This window comes from Panthera onca, chromosome F1, assembly GCF_046562875.1.
Source record: "Panthera onca isolate mPanOnc1 chromosome F1, mPanOnc1 haplotype 2, whole genome shotgun sequence".
Classification (NCBI taxonomy): Eukaryota; Metazoa; Chordata; class Mammalia; order Carnivora; family Felidae; genus Panthera; species Panthera onca.
In genome coordinates, this window is record NC_138355.1 from 44,819,415 (window position 1) to 44,836,826 (window position 17,412).

A 17,412-nucleotide genomic window follows, 5' to 3' on the forward strand; every position below is an offset into this window, starting at 1 on the left:
ATTCTCTCTCTCCCTCTCTCTCTGCCCCCTCCCTGCTCTCTCTGACTCCCCCCTCAAAATAAACTAAAAAAAAAAAAAAAAAAAAAAAAAAGACCACCTGTTCTTAGGAGCTCGTCAATTCCAGAAGAGAAGCATAGCCGAGCCACCTCTCTTTCCTCTGGCCCTCTGCCCCACAGCCATCACCTTCAACTCTTGTCCAGACACTCAACCGACTGGCTACCAAAGAGGCCAGATAAGTGATCCTGAAAGCAATGCACGTGGGCACGGCTGCAGAGGCTGACAGTCTGGCCCTCTCTGCCCATCGTGCTTCGGGGACATCTATTAGCGCTACTTTAAGATGTGAGAGAGGGGGCACCTGGGTGGCTCAGTCGGTTAAGCGTCCGACTTCAGCTCAGGTCACTATCTCGCGGTCCGTGAGTTCGAGCCCCGCGTCGGGCTCTGGGCTGACGGCTCAGAGCCTGGAGCCTGCTTCCGATTCTGTGTCTCCCTCTCTCTCTGCCCCTCCCCCGTTCATGCTCTGTCTCTCTCTGTCTCAAAAATAAATAAACATTAAAAAAAAAAATTTAATAAAAAAAAAGAAGATGTGAGAGAGACTCAAGCCAGAAGAACATCTTGGAGGGAAGGGAAGAGAAGGTGGGCAGGCCAGCGCAAACAGCCAGAAAGCAGCTATGCTGTGATGTGAGAAGCTGAGGCAAGTCTAGTAACTTCTTCAAAGAAATACTGAGTACTTTACGGAGGGGTGGGAAAGGTTTCCAGCAAACCCCAGGGGAAGCAGTCTCAACAGCTGGAATGAGGAAAATAGGTGATTGAGAAAGAGAGTGAAAGCGCCCTCCCTCGGAGCCTCCCCCCCTCCTCCACCCCCTGCAGGGGATTCCATGTTGCATCCTGGGAGTCCCCTGTGTGATTTGTGCGCCCAGGGCTGAGTGAGGCCAACAGTGCGTGACAGCTTTGGACCTTCCCTCCCCAGCCCAACCCCAGGCTCTGTGAATTCTTTTCTGTTCAGCGCCTCCTTGCCCAGAGCTGGGCTTCTGGGATGGCTGGCATAATGCTGCCAGGCAGGGGACAGGGCAGTCTTGATGGGGAGAGGGGATGAGTCTTCCTGAGCCTGAGAACCACCCCCTCCCCCCACTGCTTTGCCCCCCCTTCCAGGCCGGGAACCCTTTGTGCCGCATTCCTTTCGCAGCTCAGCAGAAAAGCTTGCAAGTTCTGTTTCGTTCTGGACCTTCTTGTTGCCTTGCATGGAACATCAGCTAGGGGCGGGGGGAGAGAGATAGCACTCCCTCCTGGGCCGAGGCAGATGTCGCATCCACCCTTGGAAGTAGGGCTTTCACTCTTTTTATTTAGCTCTGATGTGTGAGCACCGGGGAGCGTGACACTGGAGGGAAGCACACGCGTGCGGTGTGGGAGCAGGTGGCCGAGCAGAGGGCTGCGGAGGGCAGACCAGGGAGCTTTCTTGCTCTGCGCCAGCTTTGGGGTGTTCAGAAAAGGCGTGGAGAGGAGGGCCAGACGCTGCTGACGCTGCCGGGCTGTGTGCACTGAGCATCAGGAAGGGGCCATTCTTCCCCAAGTCCGGCATCCTCTTGCGGTGACCCTGAGGCGATGGCTTTATCTCTAGGGTCTGGAAGTCCAGCAGCCAGAGAGCACATCTCCGAGCTGTGGGTGTGCTAAGCTAGAGATGCTGAGGTGGTGGCATTTGCCGAAAGCCTGCGGTCCCTGTGCTGATGTCAAGCTCCCCCTCCCCTCAGCCCCCCCAACGCAAGGTTTTTAAGGTAGGGCTTGAAAGGTATTCTGCTGCCTGTTCTCCTGTACCAAAGAGGGCTGCCTTCCACCCCACCCAGGGCAACCTGTCCCTGGTACTATGTGTGTGGGAGATGAGTCTGCTTCTCCTTGGCAAGGTGTCATAACTCAGCCAGCTGGGAAGTCCCTCGTGATGTCTGACCCAGCCCCACCCTTTCTGGGGCTGAGCTGGTTCTCCTGAGGGGTGCCGCTGCCGACAGCGCTTGGCGTCCCAGGGAGGCTGGCCCTGGCCCTTCCCTGCTGGAGCCAGGCCACTGAGGGCCGGGCTGCCGCCTCTCCTCCCAAGCCCTGGTTCCCCGCACAGACCCACAGCAGACACAGATTTTCCACTGCTGCATATTCCGTCTCCTGCCAGCCTGGGCAGGGGCCATGAAACTCCCCAACACGGGGTAGGGGCGATGACTTCAGAGCCTGACATTCTTTGTCGCCTCTCCCAGCTCATGTGTTCAGTCTGGTTCTTAGAGCCAAAAGCACTCCTGATTTGGGTGGGGCTTTCTCTCTCCCATGTTCTTGGGGACAAAGATTCCTCTCTCTCTCTCTCTCTTTTTTTTTTTTTTTTTTTTTGATGTATTTCTAAGGGAAATCCTTTTCCTGTGTTTCCAGCATTCTCTCCCTGCCAAGCTTCTCTCCAGGAAGCTGCATATTTGAGAAGCCACTGCAGAGATCAGGGTCTAATACCCTGTCCTCGGCTAGACAAGGATTTATGCGAAGTTACCTCTGTGGAGAGCAGGGCCTGAGAGCCTCTGGGGGCAGGAAGAATGGAATGAAAAGCCCAAAATTGGGGATTGGCTGAGCTCCCAGGCCCGCAGGCTTTCCCGTGCCCTGCCACAAGTCGGAGTGAGGATTCCCAAGGCTACTTTGCTAACAGTCCCCACAGGCCCCTCCCTGCCTCAGGGCACACTGGGAACTGGGACGGCCACTTGACTTCTTAAGATAGCTACTGCAACAGCTTAGGGTGACTTAAGGTGGAGCAGAGAGATGAGAGAAAATGGCAAACAGGAAGTTCGTGTGTGACTTCGAGGCCATCGAGGCAAGAGCAAGGCCTGACCTTTCTGTTTTCCGTAATGTGTGTCGTTTGGTTTGCTTGGATCCAAAAAAGGCCATAATGAACCTTGTGTCGAGTGCGAGATTCATAGGTTGGACTCTGATAGACCTGGTGGCACCATCCCTGAGGACAGGAAGGAGACACTAACTCGGCCCGGTTGTAAACCGTGGGATCAGGGCTGATTGGCGTAGAGGCGCAGAGGAAAGCGGCACGCGGGCCACCAGCCATGGGACCCAGGGGGTGCCGGGTGGTTTCCAGGAGGTGGGAGCTTCGGGACCCAAACCTGGGAAGTCCCGGGCCAAGCGGGACCAGTTAGTCACCCTGGAACGAAGCCGCTTCCACACCCCAGCCCCCTCTGCGTGTAGGTGGGCGTGCAGCTGCTTCCTGGGGAGTGGAATAGACTGTGTCGCGTACGAGCCCGAGTAGTTACATAACCTCTCCAGGCCTCAGTCTGCTGATATGTAAAATGGGGTTAACAGTAACTGTCTCATAGGGGTTTGCGGCGTCTGAACGAGAAGGCACCAATGTGCCTCGTGAAGCATCTGGCACCTAGTAATCACTTAAACGTTAGCAACCTGATTTATTACTCATCCATTCAGTTCATTCAGCACATTTGTATGCGTACAATGCTGGGCACTGTTGTAGACCTAAGGAAGAAAGACAAAGCTCCCGCCCTCGTGGAGGGGGGCGGGGTGGACGGACATAATGAATACATCATATAACATATTAGGGGAGAAGACCTGTGGAAGGAAACAGTGACACAGGATAAGGGGATCGAGAGTGCGGGAGCGGAGAAGCCATGTTATTAAATCAGTGAGGTCAGGGTCGGTGTACAAACACCAGAAAGAGGTAAGAGAATGAGCTAGTGAACAGCAAGCTGAGCCAAGGAGGAGCTACTGCAGGGCTGAAATAGAAGCTTCTCGAACGCGTTCAGGGCACGGCAGGAAGGCTCGCTGGGCAAGGAGCAAATAGTAGGAGTTGAGGGGTGGGAGGCCGGGGGCTCTTGAGGGGCCTTACGGGCCATCATAAAGGCCCCGGTGCCCGCTTTCACTCCAAGTAAAAGCCACCAGTAGGTGAGTGCCAGGGGTTGGGTTTGAAAAAGATCGTTCTGGCTACTGTGTTGGGAGGAGACGGGGCACAGGACAGCAGGGGTGGGAGCAAGGTTACCAGTTAGAGGACAGTCGTCATCACCCAGGCAAGAGAGGGTGCCAGCTCACACCAGGATGGTGACAGTGGAAAGTGAGAAGGGAATAGACCTTGGGTATATTTTGAAGATAAAGCTGCCAGGATGTGCTGGCTGAATGGATAGAGCACAAGAGAGAGAGGGAGGTCACAGGGTATTAATCTGAGAACAGAGAGGGCAGGATGACCTCAGATGGGTGCTTTCAGCTAGATTGTTGTTGCTGCTGTGGCTTTGGCCTCCGTTGGGGTCTTGGGATGTCCCTTAAGATGACCTCTAGTATCTGATATCTGGTTTGCCCTCACAGTCATCTACTCACCTTGGTAAGGGGGCAATGGCATCTCCTCGCTGCTTCCTTGAGAAACGTCCCCGGGGAGATGAACAAATGATCAGAACTCCTGTTTCCCTCGAGCAAACCTGGCCCTCCAGTAGAGCGGTCCCAAACTGGCACAGCCTCGCTCTCTCAGGTCCTCGGGGAGAAAGAACCGGCCAGGATCCGCCGACTGCTCCGCCTCTGCCTGCCTGGGGGTCACGATGCCCTGCCCAGAAACACTCCTTTCCCAGGCCCTTGCTTTCCCTTCCCACTGGGAACCCGACTTTGCAGTGCGGTGGAGGCAGGGAGCCTCTGGGAAGCAGCCCAACTTGCTTCTAGTGCTTTGGCCAAACCCACTCCCCCACAGAGTTGGCTACGCCACTCAGCCAGAGGCCAGGGTGGCATATCTGGGCACTGGGAGGCAGGAGGCCCTGGATTAGAATATGGGCACCGCTTCCCTGACCAGCTCCCCATTTCCCTCTCACACTGAGCGCTGGCAGGTGAGAGTGGTCTCTATTCCCCAACTCCACCAGTGTGGAAGCCAGTTCACCACCACCGCCCCCCGACCCCGCGCGCGCACACACACACACACACACACACACACACACACACTTTCCCTCCACTCAGGGTCCTTCGTCTACCCTCCCAGACAGGGGAGTATCTTGAGTACCCCTCCTGATGGTTTTTGTCTTCTGGATGCAGAAATGGAGGCCATCTCAGACCCTACAAGCAACACCCCTTCTGTTTTCCCCTTTCCCAAGTCTTTTTCTGTGCGAGTACCTTCCCGAGGTCTGACCCAAATCTCTCCTCTTGCCACTTAAGATACCACTCTTGGGTCCTGTTGAGCGGAGACGGAGAGTAGAGGTCTGCCTTCACGCCACGCCCCCCTCCCCACCGGGGCAATAGCCCTTCCTGTTAACCAAAGTGTGAAGCAGCCCTCTGGCATCAGCATCTCCAATTCTCCTTGCAGCTTCCTGTCCCCTGCTCTCCCTCGGGAGGCTTCGTGGAGTGTCCCTGCCCTCTGATTCTAACTCTCCTCTGCTAGGACCTTCTTTTCCCCAGACAAAGCTCGCCCCACCCTGCCTGTGGGTGGGAACCCATGGAATAGTGCAGCTCCAGGTGCCAAGCCCAGGGCTTATCTGCTGCTCTGGGTAAACAACTTGAGAAATGCCACCTGGCATCCGTTGAAGTTTTAGGATTTCCCTCCTTCCCCTACAGTATAACCCCCTCCTGGGGCCCAGCAGAGGAGCCTAAATATAAGGCCTGGGGGCCCCTGGGTGGCTCAGTCCGTTAAGCGTCCGACTTTGGCTCAGGTCACGATCTCACAGTTCATGAGTTCAGGCCCCGCGTCGGGCTCTGTGCTGACAGCTCGGAGCCTGGAGCCTGCTTCGGATTCTGTGTCTCCCACTCTCGCTCTGCCCCTCCTCCCCCTCTCTCTCTCTTTCAAAAATAAATAGACACAAAAAAAAAAAAAAGTCCTGAAATAAAGGCGGCACTGAGAATAGGGAATAATTCTGCCTATCCCTTTTCTCTCTGGAACATGTCTGGAATATGGGTGCACACTCGTACAGGTTTATAAGCATATGTGCTAGAGGGGAGCATGCTGGTAATCAAGGACTGCATACCGTCTGACTTTGCCGCTTCGCTTTTGTGTTCTGTTTTCAATCAATGTGAATAATAGGGCTTCTCTTAATACCTATAAGTCCACAGTACTTACTAGAATGGTAGCACCTCTTAGCGGTGTGTGTCTGTGTCTGTGGGGGAGGTGACAAAACGAGGGAACATGTGCCTCAAGGGGATGGCCACAGATGGGAGTCCAAAAGCCTCTCCTGTTCTCCTAAAGCCCCTGGAACTTCCAATCGGGACAACTGGTCCGGCTGTCTCCTAGCTTCCTAGCGTGACCTTGAGCAGAGAGCATATTCTTCCGGGCCTTTGTGTGTGAGCCAGTGGATGGACGCTAACTCTGTTTTAGAATCATCACCAGTAGTTACATGTTAATGTGAGAGGAAAGTTCTGTCAGCCCCAGGGACCGTTTGAATGTCTGTGTTCTCAGAGCTGGAGCCTGCAGCATCCTTGGGAGGAGGCGGTGAGGTGTTAGATCTAGGTTAGCTTACCCTGGGGACAGAGCAGCAGCCAGTGGCCGCCTGTGACCACCTTGTCCCGGTTTGCCCATTTTGAGACTGAAGGTATCACACACACACACACCCCCCCCACCCCCCGCGTCCTGGGCAAAGTGGGGAGATTGGTCACCCTGGCTGGATCTCATACTTGGGCAGAACAGGAAGCGGAGGGTCTTTATTTAGGTCTTTCAACTGCCTTCTTCTGTCCCTCACTTCTTCCCCTTTTTGCTCACCTGCTCATCCTACTCGTATCTCCTTCCCAGGTCTGTCTGGGAACCCTGCGGACCTGGAGAAACGTAAGCACGTGTTCGGACAGAACTTTATCCCCCCCAAAAAGCCCAAGACCTTCTTAGAACTAGTGTGGGAAGCCCTTCAAGATGTCACACTCATCATCCTGGAGATTGCAGCCATCATCTCCCTCGTCCTGTCCTTCTATCGGCCCCCCGGTGAAGAAAATGAACGTGAGTGTCCACAGCAGCCCAGCGCGGCTCTGATCGGCGTTCTTTCCAGCACCTCCAATAAGCACTGGTCTTAGCAGTTGGCAGGGTGTAGCTTAAAAGTTCGGGGGGGGGGGCAGGGCTCTCCAAAGAAAACCAGCAAGTAGCTAGTAAGCTGTTCTTCCAACCCATCCTGATTCCAGGGTCTCCCTCCCCTTCTCCTATCAAATCCTCATGCAGAGTATCAGGAGTCCTCTACCCTCACCCAACCAACAAAACCTGCTTCTCCCAGTGCCTCCCGCCAGCTATTTGGCATCATGGGAAAGAGCAGCGACCTGGAGCCTGACCACGTTAGGAATCATAAGTTCTGCACATGCGACTGGCCAGTCATTGGCAATGACATGTTTCGTGCTATCTAGCACGCAAATAATTCTATTGGCAACGAGACGGTGCCCAATCATGCCATCCTCCAGTACCCTCAGAGGATGGCTCTACTACCCAAGGGTTTTATTTTCTATTATTCTCCTTCCCTGACTTGCCGTTCTGGGGATTGTGGAGACACTACTTCCGTTTTGAATGTTAACAAAAGGCCCCCAGCTGACCCTTCCACTCTCTCCTTTCCCTGGGCTAGAGTGTGGTCTACCCGTAAGTAGCCCGGAAGATGAAGGAGAGGCAGAAGCCGGCTGGATTGAGGGGGCAGCCATCCTGTTCTCCGTGATCATCGTGGTGCTGGTGACTGCCTTCAATGATTGGAGCAAAGAGAAGCAATTCCGGGGGCTGCAGAACCGCATCGAAAAGGAACAGAAATTCTCCGTGATCCGAAATGGTCACATCATCCAGCTCCCAGTGGCTGAGATCGTGGTGGGTGACATCGCCCAAATCAAATACGGTGAGAACTCGTGCTTCTTGTACCTGTGGCACCCTCCCTATCTGAGGGCTAGGGCCTTTGGCATAGGGGGCTGGGAATCACCGAAGACCCAAATAGATAAGACCGCAATCGTGTTAGCTTCTAGGTCAGGGGAAGGAGGTTGTGGAGAAGGATCTAAAGAAAGAAGAAACTCTCCCCAAAAAGTGTCAGACTTGTACCCTGTGTGTCTTAGGGTTAAAAATACATAATGTTGAGGCCATGAGAAGTAACCGTTAATTCATAAGGAGTTGACAGGTTGTCAGAGATGAAGTCATCTTTCAGAGGCTCTCCAGGTACCCCCCTGGGCCATTGCCCTATGGGCAGGGCCCGTGGAAGCAGCCCTGAAATGGGGTTGGATGGTTCCTACCCTCTGCCAAGCTCTTTCCTCCCCTCTTTCCCTGTTGCCCTTTCCCCTCTGTGCACTAGGTGACCTACTGCCCGCAGATGGGATCCTGATCCAGGGGAACGATCTCAAGATTGACGAGAGCTCTCTGACTGGGGAATCAGACCATGTCAAGAAGTCTGTGGAAAGGGACCCAATGCTGCTCTCAGGTATGGCCTCTGGCTGCTTCGGCCCCCATTCTACTTCCCATTCTACCTCCCCCAGCCAGCCAGGCTACGGAGACCTGCTCCGGGCCTCGCTCTCTCTTCTGGCCCTACCCCCTCTCCTTCCCCTAGCTTCATCTGGGGCAGCAGCATATCGGTGGGTTGAATACAGGGTTATCGGGCAACCTAAAAGAGGTTCTCTACAGCAAGTGCTCTAGGAGCCTTGGTAGGGCGCTGCTGGTGGGGGTGGGGGTGGGGGAAGGAGTCTTACCCTAAAGCAGTTAGACTCACTTTTCTCCTTACCCCCCAATCTGCTTGGTCTATTTGATTTGATTTGATTATTCTTTTTTAACTGTACATATATTTATTGAAAAGAATCCATGTGCAGTTGAAACCCGTGTTGTTCAAGGGTCAACCATATTAGCTAAAGCTGGGAGCAACAGTACTTGGGTGAGTAAAGATAACCAGCGTTCTAGAACAGTGATTCTCAACCTTGGCTACCCATTGGAATCAGCTGGAGTGCTTGGTCTATTTTAAATGGGCCCAGCTCTTGACCTTTTCCCACTATCTGCCGAGCGGATCATTATCCGTGGGGAAGGAAGGAAGAGGGACTGTTGTTTTCTAAGTTTGCGTTCCACACCAAAGCCTGGCTAGGTATAAAAAATAACACTCCTCCCACCTTCTCCTTTGTCACATAGGGACCCATGTCATGGAAGGTTCTGGCCGGATGGTAGTGACGGCTGTGGGTATCAACTCTCAGACTGGAATCATCTTTACCCTTTTGGGAGCCAGCGAGGGAGAAGAGGAGGAGAAGAAGAAAAAAGGTAAGGGGCATTTGAGATGAGATTCTGTTCCCACCCGTGCCCGTGGACAAAGCGGGAGGCAAGAGAACAGACCCGGATGGAACATCTGCGTGGAAGAAGCTGCTGGATGAAGAGCACAGATATCTGAACGTCTTGCCGAGATGAAGATGTCAAGCCTGGCTCCCCAGGGTGCTCTGATGAAAACCAAGTCAGGTCACCTCTGAGGCTCAACTCCCGTGTCTGTTAATGGCTGTGCAGGGGCAAGATGTAAAGCTTGCCCCACGGGAGCTGGCTAGGTGCTCCGGCCCCAGATGCCCTCCGTGCAACCCCCCAACCCTTCTTCCGCAAACGTGGGGGATTAAATGACCCGTCAAGGCTGAGGGTAAACTGCCAAAACCGTGGGCTGTCAGGGGAAGAGAGACCCAGCTAGGAGAGTGGGAACAGAGAGGTAATGTCTCCCCCCAGAGTTAGTCCTGTCTCTGCCATTCACGTGCTCCTGAAGGGAGGAAACACAGAGGGTGAATGAAGAAGAGATACTAAAAAGAAGTCTTCCCCTTTCCCTAGGCATTCCTTCTTTCCTTGGAGGAGGGAAGGATTTCTGTCCCTTGGCTAGAGGACCATCTCAGGCTGTTTCGTGGAGGGCGGGTTATCAAAAGGAAATGAAACACGTTCCCCCAGGAGCTAGACTAGTGGTTTTTGCAGCTACCTGCAAATGAGTAAGGAGGAAGCTTGCCTGGTGCCGGTGAATTGACACGGAGACCCCTTTCAGAGCCTTCGCCATTAGGCAGAAACCGTTCTAGCCTCTCACTTTCTCACCCCCACCCCATTTCTCCCAGCGACGTGACTCAGGCCGGGAGCAGCCTCCCAGCAGCGGCCTGGGCTCCGCGAGAACGCAGCTCAGGTGTGGGTGTGCACTCACCTGCACGAGTGGCTGGTCTGCACCCCCAGGATTCAGGAGAGCCCCTCGTGAGCATGGATGTGAGCAGAGACGTGAACTTCCTTTATAGTCCCTTCCCTGCCGCTCAGCCCCTTTGCTGTCGCCCTTTTGGGCTCTGAGCAGGACCAACAGATTGGATATCTGATCTCTTGATAGTCGCTCTGGGTCTCCACCCCACTTTTTTCTTTCTTGTTCAAACAGGTAAAAAACAAGGAGTCCCTGAAAATCGCAACAAAGGTAACCTCGCCACCCACTCATTTGCCATCTCTACCTGCCCACACTCAAATCAGACCTTTCCAGGCCATCTGCCTTCTCCCTTTGTCCTCTCCATAAATCTGTTATCTGCTGCTGTGGCCTGGATGCCTCATCCTGAGGAAGGTGCAGAGATTTGGGGGCGGTCTCAGGAGGGGGTTCCCAATCCCAATCCAAAATGGGACAACAGCACCCTCTGCTGTTGTCTCATGGAATCTCCTGTCAAGGTTTCTCTTGGGGAGCGTGTGGGATGGATCAGCTCTTCTCTGGGCGCTGAACGCATTGCTTCATTGCCCTCGGCCAGATTTAAACGCCAAAGGTCATCGGTTTCCGGGCTGGAAGACTTCAGGGTCCTCACGGTGGAGGGAGATGGGGTGGGCAGTCCCTGCACCCTCCTCTTGCTAGCTGCCTCATCGGTGTCCTCTTCTGGTCTGGTCTTCTCTTCTAGTCTTCTCGGGGGTGCTTGGACAGAGCCTTTCTCTGTACCTCTCCCCACCTCTTTCTTTGTTCTCCCCTCAGTCTGTTTTCTTCCTCCCGATCTGGTGTGTGTTTCTTTTTTGGTGGCTGTGTCTACATCCCGTCTCTGTCTTGTTTGTGAGTCTGACAACAGAGACAGTATCTCAGGAAGGGCATCCTAAGCAAAAGGGCTGAGCTCCAACGGGGGTGAAGCTGGAGGGGTGCTGGGACCCAGCGAGAATGGCTCTCTTGAGACAGCCACTAGTGATTATTTTGCTCTTTGGACCCGTGTCATAGGAGTCTTCAGGAATAAAGTCATCCCATCGGAGAACCAGGGCTCCACAGAAATAATTCTTTAATTTTAGGTCTCTTTAACTCTTCTTTCGAAAGCAAAATGGGTTTATATGTCTGTCTTTATCCCTCTCATTCCAGAGGGTCCCTCATACCAGCTTCTTCCCTCTGCCCCCCAAAAGACTTACCCCTGTACCTCCCCACTCTGTGCCTCCCCACCTTCGTCAGACAGGGGAGAAAGGGCATTTCCTTCCGCTGTCATTCGACTGATATGAGGAGGAACTGGAAAACATCTTGTATTGGGGGGGGGGGGGTCTGTGTTTCTCCCCTGACGGTCTATAGGAAGAGAGAGATGAACCATTTAACAGAGCAGACCGGGAGGGCCCTTACGCTCTAGAAATGTCTTCCAGCCTTCCCCGTCGGCCCCTTCCTGCAGTGAAGATTCACCATTCTAAGCACTGAATTCCAGGAGGGATGGTTGTTGGTAATAGCGCTTAGCGGCATGACTAATCCTCTTGCTGGAATAAGCCTGGCTTGGGGCTCTGAGGTGGTGCCAGGAAGCTGCCACTGAAGAGGAAACCCGTACCCCGAAAGTACTCCCATTTCGTCTCCAGTTGTCAGAATATCATTCCAAAGGCCCCAGTGGAGGGTGCAAGGCAAGTGCCCCGTCTGGCACGGGGTGAGAGTGGTCAGAATCGACATCGGGGGTCCGAGGTGGATTCCAGGAAGGAGACAGAGGAGTTGGGGTTCTCACGTGCTTGCCACTCGCTGCCGTCACCTTGCGCGCTCACCTGTCCTCTCTGTTGTGCGCACCCTAGCAAAAACTCAGGATGGGGTGGCCCTGGAAATCCAGCCACTCAACAGCCAGGAGGGGACCGACAACGAGGAGAAGGAGAAGAAGGCGGCCAAGCTGCCCAAAAAGGAGAAGTCGGTGCTGCAGGGCAAGCTGACGCGCTTGGCTGTTCAGATCGGGAAAGCTGGTGAGTAGGGCGGCGGCTTCTTGTTGTTCGTTAGTGCTGTTCTGGATCCTGGCCTCCCTGTCTCCCTTCTGTACCAACCGGGCCGGCAGAAAGAAGCCGAAACTTCCAAGGGGCTCATGCAGCCCAGGGTGTAGGCCCCCTCTCCCTGCCACCCTCCGGCCACTCCCTGGGCCTCTTCAGGGAGAAGCGTGCGAGGGTTAAAGGCCCCGTGGTCTCTTGCCGCCAAGTGGGAAATAAAGAACTTCTGTCACACAGGGGAGATTTACTTCAGGGAGACGGAAGACTGGTAACCACCCACCTGTTTCGTGTATTGACTTATACATTCCTTAAGGGCAGAGAAGGCTCCTGTTTCCTGGAGGCAGTTCCCGAGTGTGGTCCTAGCATCTGGCCAGGCACAGGACAGTAAATTCAGAGTAAGGACTGGAGGAAAAAGGAAACCTGTGGTTGGAGAGGCTCTTTCCAGACTGCCTCTACATTCTCCCTCTACCTTCTGTTGGGGGTTAAGGGGGGGGGGGGGGCGGGGGGCGGGGCTGGAGGAGGAAACAGAAGGAATATTGTGCCTTCAGTGGTAGAGCCCTCCAGGTACGGTCTTGTCCCACTGTTTAATTATCTCCTGTCCCCACCCCTCTCTTTACCACAATCAAAGGCTAGACCAGTACGTTCTGTGTGGACAATTCACCCGGAACCTGGTTAAAGCGCAGATTCTGAGTCAGGAGGTCGAGGCCTGAGAGTCTGCATCTCTGACAAGCCCCCAGGCGATGCCAGTGCCGCCGATGGGCTGACCACACACTGGGGAGCCAGAAGCTTTGCGGTCCACTACCGGAGCCATTAACCCTGTGTGGTTGTTCCCGCTTACATCGACCGACAATCAAATACAGTTAAACATTCGGTTCCTCGGTCACATCAGCCTGAGTTCAGTTGGTCAATGTCCACACTCAGGTCGTGGCTACCTTATGGGACAGCGCACGCAGTGAACGTTTGAAGCATCGCAGAGAGTTCTGCTGGACCGCATTAGTCTAGCCCTATCCTTTCAGTTCTAGTACCCGGCTGATTTTGACCACTGTGACATCTCTCGCGTATAAACTGTACACGGATGAGATGAATTGCGGGTGTGGAATCACGTTCCTGAGCCTGGCGCATAGGTGTGAAACATTAAACAGACCCCGCCTAACCCCTTCTATTGTCCTCCGGATCCCTGCCCTGCTCTTTAGGGAGTGCGAGCTACCTGGTGGGCCGGCCACCGGGTCTCCTCTCTTGTTTTAGTTTACGTATCAAGCTAGGCCGGGAGTCGGGCGAGGCAATGTGCCACCCTGGGAGGGAGCACTTCCTTAAATTTTGGGCCCTACGCACCCAGGTTGCCTCACATCAGCCCCGACCCTGCTGAAGCAAAGCTCAAAAGAATATGCTTTTATTGGTATAATCACCTCTGGCCTTGCTCTGATTGTCTTGAATCATTAGGCCCTCAGGAAAAGCAAAGACCCAAACTAGACTGGGGTTTGAAGCAAAGCTCTTCCCAGATATTTTGCCACAGAGAGGTGCAGGGTGCCCGGATAGTGATTCCCTCAGCCTTCAGAGTGGCCAGACAGCACCCGGGCCAGGTGCTTTCTGACCTTGAAAAGATTCTTCCGTTTACATCAGTGTTGTAGGATGACCAGCTGTCCCCGTTGGCTTGGGACTGTCTTGATTTTAGCTCTGAAAGTCCCACATCCCAGGGAACTGCACAGCCTCAGGCAAACCAGAATAGTTGGTCCCCCAGCCAGTGTCCATTCCAGAAAACTCTCTGTGGGGAAGGGGGTGAGGGGATAGGTGAAATAGGTGATGGGGATTAAAGAGTACACTTATCATGAACGAAATAAATAAATAAATAAAATTTAAAGATCATAATTTTGTTTTGATCTTCTTTAAAAAAAAAAAAAAAAAAAACACCTCTCTGCCTTGATTTCCCCATGAAAGGGGATGATCATAGTAACTTACCTCACAGGGGTTTCGTGAGGATTAAATGGGTCAGTATACGTGAGGTGCTTACCTGGCCTATAGCAAGCACTATAGAAATATTTGCTTGTTGTAAACATACAAATTATTGTCATCTCCTATCTATGCCGTGTCAAGAGAAAGGTCAGGAAACACTGTTCTGAAAGTTAGTCATGCAGGTGACCTTAGGGACATCGCTGTGAACGAGTCATGAATTGATAGGGGAGAAACCCAAATTGATAAACTACTAGGAAGTAGGCAGATACAGTCACTACGTTATGAATTGTGGAAAGAGGGTAGGTCTGAGATAGAGTCATAAAATGCTGGGTTTTTGTTTTTTGGGGTTTTTTTTGTTTTGTTTTGTTTTGTGTTTTGAGAGAGGGAGAGAGAGAAAGCACATGTGCACGCACACGGGAGGGGCAGAGAAAGAGGGAGAGAATCCTAAGCAGGCCCTTCACTCGGCGCAGAGCCCGACGTGGGGCTCGATCCCATGACCCTGGGATTATGACCTGAGCCAAAATCAAGAGTCAAACCCTCAACTGACTGAGCCACTCAGGCACCCCAATAAAATGCTGTTTTAGAAAACTAGACCTGCAACTACGTGGATGGAACTGGAGGGTATTATGCTAAGTGAAATTAGTCAGAGAAAGACAAAGATCGTATGACTTCACTCATATGAGGACTTAAAGAGACAAAACAGATGAACATAAGGGAAGGGAAACAAAAATAATATAAAAACAGGGAGGGGGGACAAAACGGAAGAGACTCATAAATATGGAGAACAAACTGAGGGTTGCTGGAGGGGTTGTGGGAGGGGGGGATGGGCTAAATGGGGGAGGGGCCCTAAGGAATCTACTCGCGAAATCAGTGCTGCACTCTCTGCTAACTAATTTGGATGTAGATTTTAAAAAATATAAATATAAATAAAAAACAGGAAGTATTAGATGACCTTGCCCAAAAGAAAAAAGAAAGCTAGACCAACTCCTTGTTTATGAATGAGGAAACAGGCCCAGAGAGGGACAAAGCCACGAGTCCGGTTAGCGCAGGGCCGAGACTAGAGCCTGTGTCTGTGGGAGACAAAACCAGCGTCTTTTCCCCTGCACAGTAATGTATAAGCAACAGAGAATGGATAGGGGATCTGGGTACGACTCCCTAAAGGGAGTGGTTCTAAACACTGGTAGCAAAGCCTCTAACTTCTGCCAGCCCACCTCTGGCTAGGGCCCCGGGAAGGCCCTGGAGCCTGGGTTCATGTGACTTGTTTCCCGGACAGGCCTCATCATGTCTGCCTTCACGGTTCTCATCCTGATCCTGTACTTTGTGATTGACAACTTCGTGATCCACCGCAGAGCGTGGCTGCCCGAGTGCACTCCCATCTACATCCAGTACTTTGTCAAGTTCTTCATCATCGGCATCACTGTGCTGGTGGTGGCTGTGCCAGAGGGGCTGCCGCTGGCTGTCACCATTTCCCTGGCCTACTCCGTGAAGGTGAGACGGGAACGAGGCTGGCTCTTCTTTCAGGACGGAGATGGGAAGGGAGGGCGCCGTGTAGCGTGGGGTGAAAGGCCGGGCCATCTCCACAGACCCTGCGTGGCACCTCGCAGGGGCAGAGGCCACTGGCACTGCTCACAGGTGAAAGACCCTCTTGATCAGCCGCGTCAGTGTTTCGGGAAGCCAGTGGAATCTAAAGAGGATTCGCAACAATGGTATCCTGCGTTTTTGTGCCAACAAGAGGATGAGAGGTGGAGACATGTTGGCTGAAACATGGCCTTTGACCTGTATTCGGTCCCCTCTCAAGTCTGCTCTCATCTCCTTTGTAGAAAATGATGAAAGACAATAACCTGGTGCGGCACCTGGATGCTTGTGAGACAATGGGCAACGCCACAGCCATTTGCTCTGATAAGACCGGCACGTTGACCATGAACCGCATGACCGTGGTACAGGCTTATATTGGAGACACCCATTACCATCAGATCCCGAGCCCTGATGTCCTCCTGCCCAAGGTCCTGGACCTTATTGTCAATGCCATTTCTATCAACAGTGCCTATACCTCCAAGATTCTGGTAAGCTCTCCCTTTGCCTGGACACTTCGAACGGGGTGGTCGGAAGGGACCGTCAATCTTCTCTGGACAGAGCAATTTTCTCTTGTTTGTTCTGCCTGAATTGCCATCCCCCGTCACGTTTCCTACTCCTCACTGAACGTGTTTGGCGTGACTAGGGAATGATCCGTGGGAGGAGAGCGGAGGTGGGGAGGCAGGTAGAAATCTACGGCCATGAAGCGCCCACCAGGCACCATCTGAGGGCGGAATCTCTGGAAGAGACCTCGTGCTGGTAGCGGAATTGGGCTTACCAGGAGGAAAGTACACATTGCCCAGAAACTCAAAGAGGGGGTTAGAATGAGACCCGCACAGGGTGAGATACCAGCACCGCCCCCAGGGTACACTGAGCCCCGGATGGCCCAGCGACCACAGTCGCCACTGCCCACCGCCCGCTTACCCTTGGGAAGAAAACGCATGAAAGTTTTGTCCTTTCCTTCCTCAGCTCTCTCCCTAGTCGAGGTCCGTTACTCAAATGCCACGTATGATTTTTCTCTCAGCCTCCGGAGAAGGAGGGAGGTCTGCCGCGGCAGGTGGGCAGCAAGACCGAATGTGCTCTGCTGGGCTTTGTCACAGACCTGAAGCAGGATTACCATGCGGTGCGCAATGAGGTGCCCGAGGAGAAGCTCTACAAGGTGTATACCTTCAACTCGGTGCGCAAATCCATGAGCACGGTCATCGAGAAGCCCAGCGGGGGCTACCGCATGTACAGCAAGGGCGCCTCGGAGATCATCTTGCGCAAGTGAGCACTTCCTTCCCCCGCTTCTCCTTCCCTGCGAAATCCTCCCCCCCCCCCCCCCCAGGAAGGTCCGGGCAACCCGCGCCGTGCTGAGCCCCGCCGAATGATACGTGAGCCCCGCTTCGGGGCGGTGACCGCAGAACCCATATCTGAGCGCTTGCTCGGGCCACGCAGTTTTCACGTGCCTTCGGGTGGCCTGTTGCGTTTAGTCTTCACAGCTCAGTGCAGCAGATACTGTTGTTATCCCCCCTTTACGGATGAGAAAACAGAGGTCCCGGGAGGTGAAGTAACTTGCTCAAGGTGATAACAGCTAAGAGTGGCACAGCCAGGATTCAGACCGCAATGATCCAAGCTCTCGTTTGCTAGCCTGAAAACAGAGATTAATGCCCATGGGGTTCCTATGATTAAATGGTTCAGTGTAACTTTGGCCTACGTCAGAGACGTTGCGAGTTCGGATCTAGATCGCCACAACAGAGTGAGGCAGATGGATCTTTTTGATTCCCCAGGGCATTTACAGCTCATGCTTACACTAGACTGGAGTCTAT

General features: G+C 53.4%; 1 protein-coding gene across 12 annotated transcripts in view; it reads left to right on the forward strand.

Annotated features, from left to right (window-relative positions):
- ATP2B4 (ATPase plasma membrane Ca2+ transporting 4) overlaps window positions 1–17,412 on the forward strand; it is a 98,133-nt gene that overhangs the window by 52,060 nt on the left and 28,661 nt on the right. For 9 of the 12 annotated variants that reach the window (XM_060644174.3, XM_060644172.3, XM_060644165.3 and 6 more), the window contains 9 exons: window positions 6,719–6,916; window positions 7,524–7,781; window positions 8,226–8,351; window positions 9,044–9,169; window positions 10,287–10,322; window positions 11,903–12,064; window positions 15,306–15,520; window positions 15,853–16,095; window positions 16,629–16,870. In XM_060644174.3, the coding sequence (XP_060500157.1) occupies window positions 6,719–6,916; window positions 7,524–7,781; window positions 8,226–8,351; window positions 9,044–9,169; window positions 10,287–10,322; window positions 11,903–12,064; window positions 15,306–15,520; window positions 15,853–16,095; window positions 16,629–16,870 (1,606 nt within the window). The remainder of the gene's footprint in view (window positions 1–6,718; window positions 6,917–7,523; window positions 7,782–8,225; window positions 8,352–9,043; window positions 9,170–10,286; window positions 10,323–11,902; window positions 12,065–15,305; window positions 15,521–15,852; window positions 16,096–16,628; window positions 16,871–17,412) is intronic. The other 3 variants (XM_060644171.2, XM_060644173.3, XM_078440672.2) reach the window with 1 other exon arrangement.